General features: G+C 40.6%; 1 protein-coding gene across 7 annotated transcripts in view; it reads left to right on the top strand.

The window, feature by feature from the left end:
- Window positions 1-11834, top strand: part of CSNK1G1 (casein kinase 1 gamma 1) — a 172069-nt gene extending 160235 nt beyond the window's left edge. For all 7 annotated transcript variants that reach the window (XM_073618971.1, XM_073618969.1, XM_073618970.1 and 4 more), the window contains one exon: window positions 9652-11834. In XM_073618971.1, coding sequence (XP_073475072.1) covers window positions 9652-9709 — 58 coding nt within the window. In that variant the 3' untranslated portion in view covers window positions 9710-11834. The remainder of the gene's footprint in view (window positions 1-9651) is intronic.
- The last annotated feature ends 8330 nt before the right edge of the window (window positions 11835-20164 follow it).

The raw sequence follows: 20164 nt of genomic DNA, 5'->3' as shown, positions 1-20164 counted from the left end.
GTCGGCCGAACACACTCGGACAGACCCGTCCTGCTGGAAGTAAGAGCAATGACTGGAGGTGACGTCAGCGCGTCATCCCCTACGCATTTCGTAATAGAATTACGTCATCCAGGTGCATACCTTAGCGCAGTTTTTTTCTTTCTTTTATTCTTCCCCATTAACACGGTCTGCCTGTGATTTGTTTTTAAAAGGCAGGTGAAATCGATCTGGGAAGTATAAACACACTTTTTAGTTCTCAGAATGTTTTATATGTACATTTCTTTACACATGTTTATCTGAATAAAACCAGGCCAATGGTCCTGGGATGCACCTATTTCTTTATGTAAATGATGCTAGACTGAATGCATGTAGATGCTGCTGAAATTCAAGGTGTGCTTTCATCCTTTAATGCTTCCAGGTGCATTTAGAAATGACCTCAAAATGCATATACACACATTTAGCTGCTTTTAGGCAACGTTTAACTGCATAAAGCCAGACTAACCGGCCCCAGGACATGCATATCTCCATTTATATAAGCACTTGCTAAATGTCGACTGCTGAACGTTCAGGTGTCCATTGAGCTATAAAAAAAAAAAAAAAAAATGATCTTCCAGATGCATTTAGAAATTGGCTTCAAACGCAACTGGACGTGTGTTTTAACACCTGTGTGCATGAGACCTAATGAGGACTTAGGAACACTACTGTGTGTTCCTAAGCCCTGTATATTCTGTGTTGCTGTGGAATGAGAAATACCCTGACCTTCTGACATAAAGCATGTAATACACTATGTAGTTGACAGCACTGCACCCACTAGTTAAATGCAATTTATATGCAGTGACATTCAGATGCAGCAGGGGTTCTGTACCCTAGATTAAAAAAAAAAAAAAAAAAAAAATTCAGGACACTAGTGATTTATAAGTCAACAGCTGTTCAGACCTATAAAATCAGCATTTTTAATGGCTACTAATATGCAAATTAGCAGACGTTCGAAGTCTGTCAGCAAACCTGTGGGAAAGTCAGAACCTATAAAAGCAGCTTATGTGTTGCATTATAATTTTATTCAGAGTGGTAATAAACATAAAGGCAAACCTTTTATTATATTGCAGCTTACCAGTTCTTGGATGTGATGGCTGCATTAGTTTTCTTTTTTAGTCTTTCTTTCCTTTATTTTTCTACTGGTGTGATCGAGCTAGTAAATCTGTTTTTCAAAACAAGCTTTCCTGCAAATTTATCAGTTAAGAGTGTTGAGACAAACTATTTACCACTGTCAAAGGGTGTTTACAATATTCTGCTTTTTTTATGTAAAACCTTATCACAAAAGTAAAAAAACAAAAAAAAAGTTGTAACTGCAATATGAGGTAGAGTTTGGCTTCAATTTGTTAGATGTGATGTACTAGCATATTTAAATACACCAACACTCCCGTCAGATGAACAGTGCTGCGGCATGCTGTGCCCCTTCATCCAGTGTGGGAGGCACGTTGATACAGGGGGTGCGTTACTGGCAAGATCACCAAGTCAAAACAAAGGGAAAAAAGCCTTAAAAAGAAAACTAATGCAGCCACTGCATCTAAGGATTAGTAAGTTGTAATATATTACATTATTTGTTTTAGGTTTAATACCACTTTAATCATATATTACAGGCCCACTATGAAGTATTATATAGCCATGGGTTATGCAGCTGCTTTCAGGAGACTGGACACTGGCAAACAAGGTTGTAAGGACAGCCCTGTAGAATCTACACCCACTCTGTTTTTTGCTAGTGTCCTTAGAAGAACCAATGTCTTCTCCGTGCCTTGTAAGGGCAAACCTTTTTCCCTTTTTGCATAGTTTTCTTATTGGCTATTCTAACAATGTTTCTTCAGCTCACTTTTGCAGATTCCAGATTGGCTACTCCTCAGCTTTGCCCTGGGACCGTACCTGGACCCCACAAGGAGGAAGATGTGTGGCCAGCCTGTAATGCTGCCCTAGGCACCCACTTAAGCACACAGACCTGTACAGCACCCTGTGGCTAACTCAACCTGTTATGCTAAGGCTATGTAGAATGTGCTGTTTTTAAAGGTTCCCTGATTCTAATGAAAATGCTAGATTTTAAAACAAGGGTTGGGGTTGTTTACAAATTGATACATTCTAATTACAGATTGGGAAAAAGGATAAAGTAACAGGAAGATGTTGAGGGGTAAAAGGGGGAGATCCTCTAGAGCTAGGCTAAAACCACAACCATTATGACCAAATCTTTGACACCAGGGCTTCATGTCAAGTTATGGGACACAGCTTCTTCAGTTGGGTCCCAGCAAATGGCATCCTTGAAGAAACCTTGCACAATAGGTCACAAAATGAATTCTTGTCCCAGGCTCATAGTTTAATATAGTTTTTAGTTTATATAGTTTAATATAGTTTTATATTTATTTCTTTGGAGCACTTGTGTGTTCAATCCTGAGCCAGGTTGTTTGCCTGAAGAGTACCCTTTTGTTCCAGAAAAAGAAAGCAAAAACTCCAGCAGATGAATTGGCCCAGGAGTACATGGATCTCAGACATGGTATATGTTCCTGGATCGTCGAGATCTTGTGTCCCAGAGTCAGATCTACAGTGTGAAAAAGTATTCATTCACCTTGAAAATTTCCATTTTCGTCTTGCTACAACCAAAAACATAAATGTATTTTATTGGGATTTTATGTGATAGACCAACACAGTGGCACATAATTGTATAGTGGAAGGAAAATTATGGTTTTCAAAATATTTTTTACAAATATCTGAAAAGTGTGGCGTGCATTTGCATTCAGTCCCCTTTAACTCTGATACCCTTAACTAAAAATCTAGTGGTACCAATTACCTTCAGAAGTCACCTAATTAATAGTCAATCTGTGCAATTTAATATTGGTATAAATACAGCTGTTCTGTGAAGCCCTCTGAGGTTTGTTAGAGAACCTTAGTGGACAAAGAGCATCATGAAGGCCAAGGATTACACCAGACTGGCCAGGAATAAAGCTGTGACGTTTAAAGCAGGGTTAGGTTATAAAAAATATCCCAAGCTTTGAACATCTCACAGAGCACTGTTCAATCCATCTAAAAATGGAAAGAGTATGGCACAACTGCAAACCTACCCAGACATGGTCGTCCACCTGATAGGCCAAGCAAGGAGAGCATTAATCAGAGAAGCAGCCAAGAGGCCCATGGTAACTCTGGAGGAGCTGGAGGTAACTCTGGGACAATCTGTCCATGGGACAACTATTCATGCACTCCACAAATCTGGCCTTTATGGAAGTCGCATTTTCAGTTTGCGAGAAGACATGTGGGGGACACCGCCAACAGGTGGAAGAAGGTACTCTGGTCAGATGAGACCAATATTGATATTTTTGGCCTAAAAGCAAAATGCTATGTGTGGTGGAAAAAGAATACTGCGCATCACCCTGAACACACCCTCCCCACCGTGAAACATGTTGGTGGCAGCATCATTTTTGGGGATGCTTTTGTTCAGCAGGGACAGGGAAACTGGTCAGAGTTGATGGGAAAATGGATGGAGCCAAATACAGGGCACACTTAGAAGAAAACCGGTTAGTCTGCAAAAGACTTGAGACTGGGGCGGAGGTTCGCTTTCCAGCTGTACAACAACCCTAAACATACAGCCAGAGCTACAATAGAATGGTTTAGATCAGGGGTAGGCAACCTAGGGCCCTCCAGCTGTTGCAAAACTACAAGTCCCATCATGCCTCTGGGAGTAATTGTAACTGCCAGCCTTGCAATGTCTCATGGGAAATGTAGTTCCACAACAGCTGGAGTGCCCCAGGTTGCCTACCCCTGGTTCAGATCAAAGCATATTCATGTGTCAGAATGGCCCAGTCAAAGTCCAGACCTAAATCCAATTGAGAATTTGTGGCAAGACTTGAAAATTGCTGTTCAGACGCTTCCCCTCCAATCTGACAGAGCTTGAGCTATTTTTCAAAGAAGAATGGGCAATTTCACTCTCTAGATGTGCAAAGCTGGTAGAGACATACCCAAAAAGAGTTGCAGCTGTAATTGCAGTGAAAGGTGCTTCTACAAAGTATTTACTCCAGGCTGAATACTAATGCATGCCACGCTTTTCACATATTTATTTTTTGTAAAAAAAATTGTTAAACATTTATTGTGTTCCTTCCACTTCACAATTATGTGCCACTTTGTGTTGATCTATCACATAAAATGCCAATAAAATAAATTTACGGTTTTGGTTGTAACATGACAAAATTTTGGAAAATGTCAAGGGGTATGAATACTTTTTCAAGGCACTATATTATGCTGCTTTTCAGTCCCTGGCTTTAATGGCTTTGCTGTTGAAGCCCAGGTCTTAACAGGGATCTATCAGATTCGATCTTCGCTACAATATTAAAAGCTGTAAAGACTTCTCGCAAGGTCTATCATCGCACTTGGAAGGTGTACTTTGCTTGGTGTAAGAAAAGGAACTTAAATCTCAGGAAGTATACTGTGTGATAAATCCTGTCTCTTCCCCAGTCTGGTCTGGGTCAGCATTTGACTTTGATTATCAAGGGTCAACTCTTAGTCGTTCTTTTTCAGAGACCACTTTCCTGTCACTTCTAAGTGAAGGCCTTCATACAGGTTGTTGCTTACATTGTTCTTCCTTTACATTCCCCTGCAGCTCTGTGGGATCTCAGCCTAGTCATGTTGATCTTTCAGAGATCCCCCTTAGAAGCATTTCATATTCCCTGTCTACCTTTAATAGCTATTCTTATTTACCTCTAAAAAACCCTTTCTTCTGCACAGAAACTAGGTTGTCTTGAGGCTTAGAGCCTCTTTCCTTCCCACGGTGGTTTCTACCTTGAACAGAACATTGTCTTGCCATCTTCATATCCTGCACCTAATCATCACAAGGATCATTTCCTCTATTGTTTTAGTTGTGCTATGCCCTATTCGCATTTGATTATAAAATAGAAAAAGCTGCACCTAAATAAACTGGTTAGTATATCTCAAAAAACCTCCCAGCAGCTACAACAAAAGGTGCACCCTTATAAAACATCTCAAGATCAATTTAAAAGTGTACACGTACAATTTTATTGGTCAGCTACAGCCTTTTTTCAATAGTCCGACCCACTATTTCTAAGTTCCTGAAGAACCCCGCAGGGGTCAGCCGCATTTATGTTCCACTATTGCTAGGTGGATTTGACAACTAATCTATTTATGATGGTGACCTCCAAGTTCCTTCTTTTTCTGGTCAAGGTGCATGTATTAGACCCGTTAGTGCTTCCTGAGCCTTTTAGCATCAGGTTTGTTTCTCAGGTTTGCCACTTAGTCTTTTGGTTCACATGTTTGTTACGTTTTACCCAGGCCTCCGTAAATGCTGGCTTTGGTCCTATGGTTCTTGCAGCCCTGTAAGGCACTATCTGTTCCTTTGTTGTTTCTCAGTTGGACTGCCTTTTGATGTCCCTTGGTTCCACAATAGTTCATACAGTAAAATCATTTTCTTGGGAGTCCCTCCATTCTGTTTCTTATAACCCACTCCAATTATTGATTGCTTGTTTTTAAACCCTAAAGCAGAACGTTGCCCATAACAGTTTGATAACAATTAATGTTCTTTAACAAAAGAACATGTGTTCTACATAATTTTCCTACCAAAATTAGTGCGTTTTAAACTGACTACAGCATTGCTCCTGTTTCTTCTGCTGAAAGCTGCCATTTTGTTGAAGCTGAGAGCAGTCAGATTTTATTGAGAACTCTCCTCCTCCTTGGTCTCAAACGATGTCACTTTCTTTTTAATTAAAATATGTACATTTCCAGCCTTGATTGTATGTCTTGGCATGCTGAAGTTCACAGGTTGCCAAGGGAGGAAGGAAGAAAGAGAATGTTGGGAAGATGAGACACTATCCTTATACGTTTAACGCCTTTGTGTCTCCCTGGCAGCAGAGTTTGTCCTGTCGCCTCTCCTGCTTTTCTTTTCTCCCTCCCTAATTTGTGTTCCCTCAGCACAGTCTGTGTAATTTTTCTTGCTTTCTTCACCCTTCAGCAACAGTATATCTTTAGGCTATCAATTGATCAATGACTCAGATTTTTAGGCAGTGCTGAAAATAGAGAGACTGAGCATGTGCAGAGCGGGGTGAGACAGTGCAGTACTGTATTTTAAACAGAGTAAGCAGTTATTTTTAATGTTTTACATGCATATCTTTACCAAGAGGCCAGTCAGAGATGATCTATCGGGACTTCATTTTCTGACTAAAGTTTCACTTTAATGCCTCTCCTGCATTAAAGTGGTTAAGGCAGTGCACACAGCCCCTGCCAGCCCCTCTGCTAGGATTATATAATGTGTATATAATATATGCCATTTTCTAAAATTCTTCTTTTCTAAATACAGTTTTTCTTATTCCCGATTAGCGATCATGTGACCGCCCGGCGCTGTCTTTCTCCGCTGTATGTATTCCAGAGGGAGGGGCTGAGCGCTGACGTCTGCCAGGTGGTCACATGACCTCCCTCTGTAATGCATACAGTGGAGAAAGACAGTGCCAGGCAGTCACAAGACTGATCAGGGATAAGAAAAAACGGTATTAAGAAGAATTTTAGAAAAATGCCATAGTATAGTATATACATATAATCCTAGCATAGGGGCTGGCAGTGATTGGGAGCAGTAATGTGTGCACTGCTCGGAACAGTGATAGAAGGGGAGGAGCGGCTCACACACAAAGATAACAGGAAGAGGGGGGAGGAGGACACAGGCAGAGAAGAGACCTGCAGATGGCAGGCTGCCGATGACAGAGGCACATAAACTGACCATGGTGTCAGGCTCAGCAGCTATGATACACAGTAGTCAGTTTACATAGGGGAGGGGAGAAACTTGCAAGTTCAACCAGGTGTTATAGGGGGCCAAATGACACCGCACAAGTACTGTGCGGTAAAAAATGCTTTCAAGAAACAAGATCAATTATTTTTGGGAGGGGGGGGGGGTTAACCGACGCTTTAAGCTAAACACCTTACTGCAACCAGCTCCCAAATACTTGGTAGGAGAGTTACAGGGGTGCCTTTTTACAGCTTTGTTTGCCAGTGTTCAGTCTCCTGAAGGCAGCTGCATAATCCATGATGCCAGAATACTTTATCATGGGAGCTTTAATATAAGTAAAGGGTTTTACGGGTAAGACAAAAATCCTATCTGGTCTCCTTCTAGCATGCCTGGAAATCCCCCTCCTCATGCCCTGCCCTATTCTATATAGCAGTGATGGCAAACCTTGGCATCCCAGATATTTTGTAACGAACTTTCCCATGATGCTCAACTAAACTGCAGAGTGCAATGAGCATCATGGGAAATGTAGTTTCAAAACATCTGGGGTGCCAAGGTTCGCCATCACTGCTATATAGCATTTCCCAGGACCTATTTGACCTTACAGCACTCCAGAGTTTTCCCTTGTGTCGGACATTTTATGAAAATGAAAGCATAAATGGTGAACTGAAAAAAGGTATGAGTAGTAATCTTGCTAACATCTGTATGCTGTAGCATTTGGTGTACAGGTTACACCCAAACTTGTGAGAGCTTAGTGTGCAAATTATTCTGGCTGAAAGCCGCTGCACACTATAGCCCTCTTTCTAGGTCTCTAATACATATCCATTGTTTCGAAGGGAAAGAGACTTGTCAAATTTCCAACTTTGGTGTTACATTGCATTGGGTTTATGGTGTTGTCCTTATCCTTAATGTGACTGTGATCTGAATACCTAAAGGATTTGTATAGGCAAGGCCTAGACTTATCCACCATCCTCCCCTTTCCCCCTCTAGAGTATATCCCAACATTTTCTCTCTCACCTTATTCCTGTAGCAAGAAATTGCTATTAATGTAGTAATCGGGCTTCTAAAAGCTGGTGCTAGCAGGAAAGGTCAGCAGGGTGCCCTTGATTCATTACTATTGATGTAGGCACATGTCCTAGAATTACATCTCCCAAGACTACTTTCTCTACACATGGTGTGTGTAGGCTCTTCAGAGTTATGGCAGCTGCATTGCTTTGCACACAAAGATAAGTGATAGGGGATGTTCTGTGATCAAGCAGGGGAGAACTCTGGTAGGGCTGACAGCACTGCTTGACATTTTAGTCCAGCTTAATCTTAACCTAAATCTTAACTTTTTCATTTACAATTACCCTATGGGTGTCTAATATTACGTGTTACCTTTTCACTTAACATTAGAATACCCCTTAAACCCTAACTTTAACACTAACCAAACATACTGCCTCAGAGACTATATTTACCTCATTAGGCATCTGAAGTATACTTTCTAAAAGCTACCAGTTCCAAACTGAGAACTCGCAGCGCCAAGAACTGGTTGTCGAAATCCACTTTACATCTGAAGTTCATATTTAAATGCGCTTGTCGTTTTTCAGGAGAAAAATTAGAGGGAAGGGTATGCATCTTATGCTTGCATTGTTCTTCTAAGGCTGCCACCATATAGCTTTATAGACAGTCAATGAAATAATCAGGCAGTTCTCAATCCATTTTACATGGAGTGAATGATGCCTTTCAACTCAGGTCATTGATCTGCAACTCTAAATTGAATCTTTGTGCCAGGAAACGCCAAGTATATAAATTACATATTGGGGATGATTTACTAAAACTGGTACGTTTAGAATCTGGTGCAGCTGTGCATGGTAGCCAATCAGCTTCTAACTTCAGCGTGTTCAATTAAGCTTTGGCAATAAAACCTGGAAGCTGATTGGTTTCTCTGCAGAGATGCATCAGATTTTGCACGCTCGAGCATTAGTAAATAACCCCCACAGAGTAGACTTGTCTAGGTTATTTACGCTGTGTGCTCAAAGTCTGAGGTAGACTAGACTTTAATCTTATGTCAGAATTGTTCCTTAATGGTTGAACACCACATCTCCTGAGGTTATATGCTTTCACCAAAATTCTACTATGTCTACCTAATTTGTTGTGCACTTTTTCACTTTCTCGCCATGTATTGTCTGCATGCAACATGCTGATCTTTTTCTTGCCCCTCATTTTTCCAGTGTCTTTAACCTCCATGATGCATTTGGTTCCAACTTGTGTTGTCTTGTGGTATAGTAAGGTTGTCCTATAAACCCACAAATTATCTTCCCCTTTGGCAGGAAAGTGGTTTCTGTTTATAATGTTGTTTCTGTTAAATACCTGTTGATTCTTTTGTAAAAATAATTAGTCCTCTGCATAGCTGAAATACCTGTGCTGCATTGTTTTTTTTTTTACATTTTAGACAGAAACGCACTCCTTGTGCTGCTGATTTGTGGGAATCTCCCTGTTTCAACCCCCCTACAGTTGAACATCCTAGCCTACCACAACTTGGAGCAGCTCGACTTTTCAAAATGCTGCTAATCTTCAAAATGATATGTCTTTCCGTTAACTTTCAAGTTTTTTATTTTTTTTACAATGTATATGTAAAGTGCTCCGTAAATTGACGGCGCTGTATAACTACCTGAAATAAACAAACCAAGCATCTTTCCAAATGGTAGTGGAATCAGATCTTCTTGACAGTGCTGTTGGTACAGCTGAATTTCAGGGTGTTTAAATAAAGTCTGTCCCACCAGTCTGCATCATGGGAGCACAAATAGATTTTCCACTTTCATTGTTGTGGATGGAGGCTGTTTCAAATTAGTAACTGTAGCTCATTTAAAATTTGTATGAAGGTTTATTTAAGACCTATTTCAGTCACTGACAGATACTGTCTCTTTTCTTAATAGGTGCTGCTGTTTCTTTAAAAGGAAAAGAAAGAACCACTCGCAGAGACACCACAAGTGAAATCCCATAATCCTTTGGGGAGGAAATTGTGAGAACGGCATCTACAGTGTCGCTGTGTCAGTGACTTCAGGGCATTGGGGAAGGATGTAGTTTCTACTTGGTGTAAAACTTGAGGGAAAACAAACACCGGAAAAGACGAATGTCATCGGCTATAATGGAAGGCCGCCCCACAAATGGTTCCTGAGACAAGGTGCAATAATGCTGATCCCATAGAGCTGAGAACCCTAAAAGAAGGGGCATGTCCGAGGCTCAAATTAGGGACTGCCAGGGACCATCCCGTTATGTTCATTTGTATTAAATGCATCAGTTACTGCACTCCCTTATTGCTTGAATTCAGCAAAGTTCCTTCCTCCTCCTTTATAGCCATGGTTGGGGGTTGCATCTCAGCTCCCTCTTTTACCCCCCACCTTGTTACTTAGGACTGGAGGGAACAGAAACTTGACTACTTTATATTTTAAGAACACCCCACCCCAAACAGACTAAAGGCGTTTTTTTGTTTTTTTTTGTTTTTTAAATACTTTTTCTATATTTTTTTTTTTTCCCTCTTAGAAATAAAGTATAGACAATTGAAAGCATTCCACAGTAGACAGGCCGCTTCCTGCATGGGTAAATGCCTCACAGAGTCTGTGTTGCACTACTGGCTTTAAACTAAATATACCTTTTTATAAGACATGTACATTCTCTTGCTCTGCTGCACGTTCACCTCAGAGCGAGGCTTGGGCTCAGGTTTTAGGATGATGAAGCCTTGTCTCCCTGCTTAGCTTTATGTAAACAGCAGATCATAGCTGATAAACTGAGGATGAGTATTTAGTGTTGCTGCTTTCAGGTGAAAAGAAATCGATAAATGGATTAATGAATATGGGAATACCTCTCTATGCTTGAATTCTTACTGTAGATCATCTTGCAATGTTTTACTTTTCATAGAAACCATCTAAATCCTCGCATCTGTTTAATTTAGCTTGGTATTGGCAGACAGTACTTTTCCTACAAAACAGTACTTTGATTTGTTTTCCAAATACTGTGGAGGGTAACAGTTGTACCCGTTTTATAGCATACACTGAGTTTGGCTGCAGAAACTGTGAATTCATTATCTTTTATATATTTAATCATTGTACGCTGTCAGAGCTGGTTCAATTGTGTGGGTTTTTTTAATGTAATTTTGTTTTTTTGTCTTTTGTTTTTTTTTGTTTTTTCTCCAGTTTTTTTGTTTTGCTCATTCAGATGTCTGTTTTCCTTTGTGTCATAAAATAAAAAAATGGGCATACATAAAAATGCACTAATATGGCTAATATAATGAGATGGCCATCAGCCAACCACTCCTAATTTTAACTTGCCATAATTCTATGAATGACTTTGATCTCATTTAGAGATCAACCAGTCTAATTTCTCCATCACATTTCTAACCATGTACTTAGAACCAGCCACGATGGCTTATCTTTTCTTTCTCCATATGATGAGGGAATACTGATGATATAGCATCATATAGTCTGTACTGCAGCTTTTCTGATCATTTGTGAGCCTTTGATTGCCAGATGTGAAAACTCCTGATGCACTGATGAGACTGGGATACCCAAAAGTGGTGTAATGAAGAGGTTTCCCTACTGCTCCCAGTGCCTTTTTGTTTTACTCTTCAATTTGAACTTCCAGACACTGAAAATCAATTGCCACATGGATATGCCTCATAAGATGCTTCACTTGCTTTTTTGGAGGTAAACCTAGGACTCATGTAATTCCTCCTCTATTTCCTACTCTTCTACATGGATGGATCACCCCCTCAGGAAAATTCCCACGTATCTGCAATGTACAAAGATCACTTTTTTGTATTTTGTTTTAAAGGTATATTTAATTTAGAGTATTGCATTGCACTGTAGCTATAAGGGGATTTTTTTTAAACCAGTTTTGTGTTTCTTTTAAGAACTTTAATAAATGTTTGTCTGTGTAATGTTTCAGGTAGAGCTATATAAGGTTACTGTAAATGTATGAATGGGTAAGTGATTTCATTCTTCAGCAAAACTTTGTGGGGGTTCTGTATAACAGTGCTGCAGAAAGAAACATTGGAAGCCACACTGAATAAACCTGTTGCCACATGGAAGAGCAAATTGATAATAAAATGCAATTCAACACACATTGTGAATGAACCTATTTGCAATGGCTTTTTAGACTTTAGCACATATTTTATACTTTTTGTGCCTAAAAGTGTTAGGTTCCGGAAGCTCTGCCTAAAACAGTGGTTCTCAACTCCTGTCTTCAGGGCCCACTAACAGGCCAGATATTACCTTGGGAAGATGCAGACTAGAATACTGCAATCACTGAGCAGCAAATTATATCACCTGTGATGTGTTTCAGTTATCTTGCAAACCTGGCCTCTTAGTGGGTCCTGAGGACAGGAGTTGAGAACCACTGGCCTAAAAGAAGGAAGACAGAGCAAAGGACTAGTCCCAGTACTGACTACAGTAGTCAGCAGTGTTGGTTATGTTACTGCAGCTGATCTTGCCCCATTACTTGACTTCATGCCTTGTTCTGCACTTTGTCTTTGTGTGGAGGTGGCTATCATGACTAGAGGCAGCGTTTTGTTTCCTCATCTCAGAGCCTCCATCAGGGGAAAATGGTAAGCAGCACAGTGACATCACCAGATCTTGCTTCAGATCACCTTAGATCTCACACTGCAGATATACAGCTCTGAGACTGTAGGCACACTCACACCAGGAAGTGCACTGCTATTTTTTATAAACCGTTCCAGACAACAGGTATATTTCTAAGTCCTCCTCTAGGGCGGTCACCTTGTAGTCTCCACTCACCTACCTGAACCACAAGCACAGACAGGTTAAAGACTCCCCTGCAACTCCAGTTCCTTTCTTTCCCGTATCACCTGCAGACACACTTGTGCGGCCCCTTTTTTTTTTTTTTTTTTTTTGTCCCCTTGGATTTAAAGGAGCTGCTTGGGGATCCCTCTCCCTCTACATCAGCTAGTCAACATGTTGGATCCTACAGCCTGTAGGCGTCGGAGGATCTAGGTTGGTTCTTTGGTTTTGGTCACCCTGGGCTACAACCCTTCTTATGTCTCCAACCCCATGTCCAGCCCTTACTTAAGTGTTCTGTGAATTTCTTACCTGTTCTATATGGGGGTAGATATGCCGGAGGTATTCTCTGCTGAGCAAGTGCTTTTTGATTAAAGGCAGGTGCTGATGTCAATTTTTGTTCCCTCTTTTCCTCTTGTTCATTACTGGTGCCTGCAAGGTATGTTGTAGCAGGTTTCTGAAGCTTGCCAATCAGAAGTGATGCAAGGCACTGTCCTTCTGGTCTATAACACAAACAGTGTTGTGTGGAGAGAGAGCCAGTATTTGCCCTTACATGGCAAAGGAAGGACTAAGGTGTACCTGGAAGGTAGCAGGTGGACTTTGGCAATGAGGGTACACCTGCATCCCATTGCTTCAATTAACCAATCAGCTGCAGACAGGGAAACTCCTATTAAAGCACTTCTGTTCTGTGCTAGTTCCCTTCCAGGACAATTGGCATGTTGGAGGACCCAGTCAAGTGAACTGTTTCTGTAGAGCCTGACCTCAGTCCCTCGGTGGTAAGATGCTGGTTTTCTTTACTGCATGCACCCTTATTTGCTGTTGTATGAGAATGCCAGGGCTGTATGCTTAGCCTGGGACTTTTTTTTTTTTATTGCACTGATTGTGTATCCCTCATGGTGGCAGAAGCTGTACACTTTAGACAACCTGTAAGTGCTATAGCCTGTTACCACAATTTGTATCTTTCAGGTCAAAGCACCAGAAAAGCCTGAACCTACCGTGTAAGAGAAAATGTGTAGTTTGTTCTGTTAAGTTATCCAGTTATTTGAAAAAAAAAATATTATTGCAGAAATGCATCCATGAACGTGTGGGGAGTCTTGGGACCAAGATGCCTTTTCACTTTTGCAAATCTGTATTGGAGTACTTAAAACTGCCTTCAAAGACCAAAGAGCTGCAGCTGTATTTGAAAGTCATTAAGTTATGGGAGTGGTAAATCAGTCTCTAGTCACCTCCTAATTCTGATTCAGAATGGGAAGGGATAGATAAACCCTACTCTAATCACTCTGAAACAAAGTTAAAGAACCCACTGTCAGGCTGGGTTCACACACATGCGATGTGGGAATCAGTGCGGTCCCTGTGCGGGTTCCCGCATCGCATCTCACTCGCAGGCAGTTCAGACTTCTTCTGCGGACCGCTGCAGGTGTCAATAGAAAGTTAATGACACCCCCAAATCGCCTAACAGAACGCAGTGGCGAACTGTTGAATGGGATAGAAAATTGGGGAAAAAAAAACACGCTAAGTCATGTGAAATAAATAATCATATATCAATTTGAAATTGGGGGATAAACCCAAACAAATAATATAAGTGAAAAGCAGCAACTCTTAATTATATGACACCCATAAATCATTAAAATATAGAAAACACGAGAGTCGTGCTGTAAAATCAACAAAAAATTTGTGAAATATGTGAATCACATACAATAGTGAAACATGAGAATCATATATAATGAATAAGGCTAAATCGCATATACAAAATAAGCTGGATATTGTGAAATAGTCTTCTGAAAAGCTGTATATTACTAATGTAATGCTAGTGAATAGTCTCTGCGAATGGTGGCACCTAATAATAACCACCCGTGCTGAAAACGGAATAACAAAGTCCACAAAAGACGATCTTGATCCACTCTGTGAAAAATAGTGATCCACCACTGAAAGAAAGAAGGGGTATCTCCTTACCAGAAGGCCATGATCCCCCACCACAGAGGAGCATAGCAAGCAAGAACAGCTGTAACTCGTACTCGACATCAATACTGGTCTGCTAAAATCTCCTCTACTGCCAGCTCCAGCAATGTCTCCTCTCTATCGTCTTTTGTGGACTTTGTTGTTCCGTTTTCAGCATGGGTGGTTATTATTAGGTGCCACCATTCACAGAGACTATTCACTAGCATTACATTAGTAATATACAGCTTTTCACAAGACTATTTCACAATATCCAGCTTATTTTGTATATGCGATTTAGCCTTATTCATTATATATGATTCTCATGTTTCACTATTGTATGTGATTCACCTATTTTACTAATTTTTTGTTGATTTTACAGTGCGACTCTCGTGTTTTCTATATTGAATGGGATCGCATGGGTGTAAACACCCATGCGATCTGATTCCAGTGTGAACCAAAAAAAAGGGTCTTGCACCATTTTGGTGTGAATGCAAAGCGATTTCAGCCATACAAACTGGCTGTATTTGCATCGCACAGACATTGTATGTGATGTGCACAGTAGTGCTGTGCGAATCACATGTCTGGAATCACGTATGTGTGAACCCAGCCTTGATGCTGACATCAAACCATCTTAAAGGATGTTCACCATTTTTTTTTTTTTTTCAGATAAAAAAAAAATGTGTATTAATAATTTTTATTGGAAGCCTGGAAAACAGGCTATTCAACCACTTAAGGACCGAGCCTCTTTCTGAGATTTGTTTACAAGTTAAAAACAGGTTTTTTTGCTAGAAAATCACTTAGAACCCCCAAACATTATAAATTTTTTTTCTAACACCCTAGAGAATAAAATGGCGGTAGTTGCAATACTTTCTGTCACACCGTATTTGCGCAGCAGTCTTACAAGCGCACTTTTTTTTGGAAAAAATACACCTTTTTTAATTAAATAAGACAACAGTAAAGTTAGCCCAATTTTTTTTATATTGTGAAAGATAATATTACGCCGAGTAAATTGATACCCAACATGTCACTCTTCAAAATTGCGCCCACTCGTGGAATGGCGACAAACTTTTACCCTTAATCTCCATAGGTGACGTTTAAAAAATTCTACAGGTTGCATGTTTTAAGTTAGAGGAGGTCTAGGACTAGAATTATTACCGATCACGGGGATACCTCACAAGTGTGGTTTGAACACCGTTTTCATATGCGGGCTCTACTCAAGTATGCGTTCGGTTCTGCATGCAAGCTCGTCGGGACGGGGCGTGTTTAAATTTTTTTTTTTATTATTTTTTTTTTTTTACACTGTTTAAAAAAAAATTTCACTTTTATTCCTATTACAAGGAATGTTAACATCCCTTGTAATAGAAAAAAGCATGACAGGACCTCTTAAATATGAGATCTGGGGTCAAAAAGACCTCAGATCTCATATTTAGACTAAAATGCAATAAAAAAAAAAAAAAAATTGTCATTTAAAAAAATCATTTTAAAAAAATGGCCCTTTAAGAGCTGTGGGCAGAAGTGTCTTTTTTTGACGTTGCTTCCGCCCAGCAGTTGTATGGAGACGGGTGGCCATCTTCCCCTCACTCGTCTCCATACCCAGCTACTGACAGGAAGCGATCGCCGCTGCCGACGGCTCCGGTAAGCGGCAGAGGGCACCAGATCGCAGAGGGAGTGCCCTCTCCCGCCACCGATAAGTGATCTCTCGGCGGGCGGTTCGTAAGTGGTTAAGATACATTAATTATTTAGTTTATTTAGCATGAAATTAAGCTTGGTTATGTAGCACGAGGCTGTATATGCTGCAATTTTTACATTTTTTGGTAAACTCATTCAATGAATCCGAGTTCTGCAAGATAAGATAACATGCACTGCATTGATGTATTCACACAATTTCACAGTAACCATGAGATAAAACAAAGTTCAGGAATATTCCTTTATCCCATTGTTTTGCAAATCTATGTAAACTACAAACACTATGATTGAATCGGTTCTGATCTTGCTGTTTTACTAACCTGACCGCTTATTATTCTAAATTGGAAACCTTCATTTTGTTTGCAAACATTAAAGATTGTAACTACCAGCATGAATAAGTCCTTAAATTTAAAGAGCACCTGTCATTTCAGATCCAACACAGCAGCACATGTTAGCGGGCATCCACTCACCTGCTGCCGTCATGTCCCTCACCTTTTGTGTACTGCTGTATCACCAGCCGTCCCATTAAATTGAATGGGACTGTCGGTAAATCAACATTGGGTCAGAGGAGCTGCTGCGGGACAGAGATGACAATTGCTCTTTAAAAATTATGATTTAAATCAAGCCTTTTTACCAATAATTTAAATCAAATCCACCCTGCTGGAAAGCATTGCATCCATGTCCAGCAGATTGTGGGTGCAATGCAGGGCTCTTCCAGACCCTGTGTGTTAGCTGTCTTGGTGTACACTGTACAGTCGTGTTCTTTTCAGATTGTAACAGAGAGCAAGGATAGGAGATTTGGGAGTGTGCAGGGACCAGTGGATTTGTAATATGTTACATCCTAAATATCGGTGTAACCTGTTCTAAAAGGTGGATTTCTCTTTTAATGTATGTTCAACTTAGGAGCTTTTGAAGGCCATACATGTCGCTGCACAGATCCAGGAGGTAGCTACTGCTCAAACAGTACATGTTTGGCCTTTACAGAGGGTTGGAATATACCAAGCTTCAGGTCTTTTTCAGGACATCAATCCATTAAGAACCTATTAAAGAGTGAAATGAATCAGAAAATGTGTATCCTAACTGTGCATTACACAGAACTTTTAGTCATAAACCATGGCTTATAGGCTGGGTCCTTGAGGTGATTTGACGCTGGCAAAAGGTTTTTCTGAGAACACCCTCAGCCCCCCCCCCATATTGCACACTCATAACTCCACCTCCATTGTTTTCTCCTTCACAACAGCTGGAACTGCTATTAAGATCCAACTACTTATTGCCTCGGAGCTCACTAGCAATTTTTGGATTAGTTATTCTTTATGTACATCTTAAGAAGTGTACCTAGACCTTTCGGCTGTGGGGCCTGATCTGTAATGTTTGCATTGGGCACTGAAACCTGTGTTCAGCGCTTATATTTGTACCCGGTGCAACACGTGTAGTTGGCTACAGGGTATAGTCCATTCCTTTTGGCACCCAGACCCTGAAGACTCCTTTAGGCGTATGCCTACCATCATGGCTGTTGTTTGGTTCCCTCCAGGAACCTGCAATGTGGATAGGGTAAGTCCTAGTTTACACCTATTCATTTTTTTTGGTGCTTTTTGCATAAACTCACTACAGTTCATTTAACATGGCTTCTTATGGGACACGTTCCCATCTATGCTTTTCAGCCACTGTGTTTTTAGAAAGGGTCAGGGACTTTTTTTAAACACAAATCAGTGCTTTTATTTATTTTAATTTTTTGGGGGATAAATATACTTTAATGATGATCTGCAGAAAAGCATGTAGTGTGGTTTTTGCTGTGATTTTACTGCGATTTGTGTTTTTTAATCTGCTCAACAAATTGGCCAAAAAAAGCATTAAAAACTGCAAAATGAAATTTACGTGTGCAAAAAAAAAACTGCAGAAACTACAACAGGCAAACTGCATAGGTGTGAACCGAGCTTCAGACAGGGTTTCCCTGTATTATGACCAGGTCCTGTTTTTATATGTAGGGTTTTACTGAGTGTTATCCTGCTTGGTCAAAGTCTATACTAAGTGGATGTCAGCCCTCACATATACCCAGTGAAGTGAACAGCTTCAGATGATACACAGAGATAAAACACATCTCCCTACGTAAGTTTTACATGTATATCTGCTGTCTTCAGCTTTATATACTGTTTAGAAAGTACATGTCCTGTTGGATTTTTCACTTCCTTATTCATCTGTAGTTTAGCAGTCTGCTAATCTATTTATAGCAACCTCCTCGACACACACTTCTATCTCTCTTCTGGGAGAGCTTGTCAAAAGTTATCAGGCTGATAACAAACAGAGCAGGGCAAAGCTATGGGACTTGGTGCTTTAAAGAGAGATTAAAAAAAAAAAAAAAAAAAAACACTACAGATATGTGCCCAGCTCAAATTTCATGAATCATGTTACTGTATTTTTCGCTCCATAAGATGCACCTAGGTTTTAAAGGAGGAAAACCAGAGAAAAAAAAAAATCTCCTTCTCAGGTCCCCAATAGATGACCTATCTGACTAAGACAGATTTCCCTGCGACTATATAGTCAACATTAAAAAAACTGCTGGCAACTCCATAAACCTCAGATATTTTTATTTTGCCATAGCAGTGAGTACAATGCTACTGTCTTTGTACTCTCTGGTATGGCAAAAAAAAAAAAATATCTGAGGTTTATGGAGTTGCCAGCCGTTTTTTTTCTGTTGACTAATGTCTTGGTGGATGGGAGGACACCACAGCTTGGCAACTGGATTGCAATATCCAGCTTTATACGAAGGCTCCACTGTCCTGAGCGATGCATCCCTTTTGTTTGAATTCCCTGCGACTATGTTTGATTTCTTCGGAAAACTCTGCCCTTCTCAATAAAAAAACTTTGATCTCCAGGACTCAAAATTTCTCTTCTGATTCTATTCGAGAGTATGAGCCTAAACCTTCTAAATTTGAAGATGATCTTGAGGAAGGTGAGGTGCCCACAAAAGGAGGATACTGCAGACCTGTTATGAGACACAAGCTAAATTGTCACAATATATGCTTTCTGCTGTGGACGTGCTTATTTATGCAGCATGTACTAGCCTTTGCTGAGCAGAACCAGAATCTCAACCTCAACAAGCTCTAATGGGACAAAACGGCTAGCAAAGGCTAAAATGATTTTCCCCTTGCATGTGCTAATTCAATGTGCTTTGCATGAGGATTGATCAGATCCTGAAAAGGTATGCCTTCCTCTAAAACCGTTTCCGACGTTCTGTTCTATGGAAAAGAAATGTATGAAAAATTGGTCTGTCCTGGTAGTGGATCCTGTTATATTTTTCTCAACAAACATCTCACTATTTTTGTTGAGGATGTTCCTTCCTTCAATGATTCTGTTGATAGACTCTTAGAAACCCTACTGAAGGCAACCTTTTGTTCTTGCTGGTCCTGCATTACAACCGGTTGTTTCAGCTAGGTCCCTTTGTCAAACGCTCACTAATTGGACTGGGCAAATAAATGGAGAACGTGATCTTGTCTTTGAGGACCCTTGTGTTGATGTCCTATAGCACTGGTCTTCAAACTGTGGCCTGGGGGCTGGATGCAGCCCTTTGTTTGCCTTTATCTGGCTCTTGGGGCATTTTTCCTCCCATTGACACCCACAGTGGGGCATAATGCCTGCTGCTGACATCAGCAACAGGACGCTATTTCTCCCAGTAGCACCAACGATGGGGCACTATTCCTTAAATTGACCCCAATGATGGGGATCTATTTCACCCAATAGCACCAACAATGCGTCACTATCCCTCCCACTGATGGAAATGATGGGACACTATTTCTCCTACTGACACCAATTTTGGGACACTATTCCTTCCACTGATACCAATGATGGGGTGCTATTCCTCCCACTGATACCAATGAGACCCTTACAGAACAACATTCTCACAATGTGGCCCAAGCCGATCCTTTTTCTGGATCGCCCACTACAGCCATCTAACCAGACAAATGTCTCCCTGGCATGGTGGTTTTCCAACTTCGCATTCGAATCTGGGAAATTATTCCTATCCTCTCCCTTGAAG

This window comes from Aquarana catesbeiana, linkage group LG03, assembly GCF_042186555.1.
Source record: "Aquarana catesbeiana isolate 2022-GZ linkage group LG03, ASM4218655v1, whole genome shotgun sequence".
Lineage (NCBI taxonomy): Eukaryota > Metazoa > Chordata > Amphibia > Anura > Ranidae > Aquarana > Aquarana catesbeiana.
This window is presented reverse-complemented; position numbering and strand designations above follow the sequence as displayed.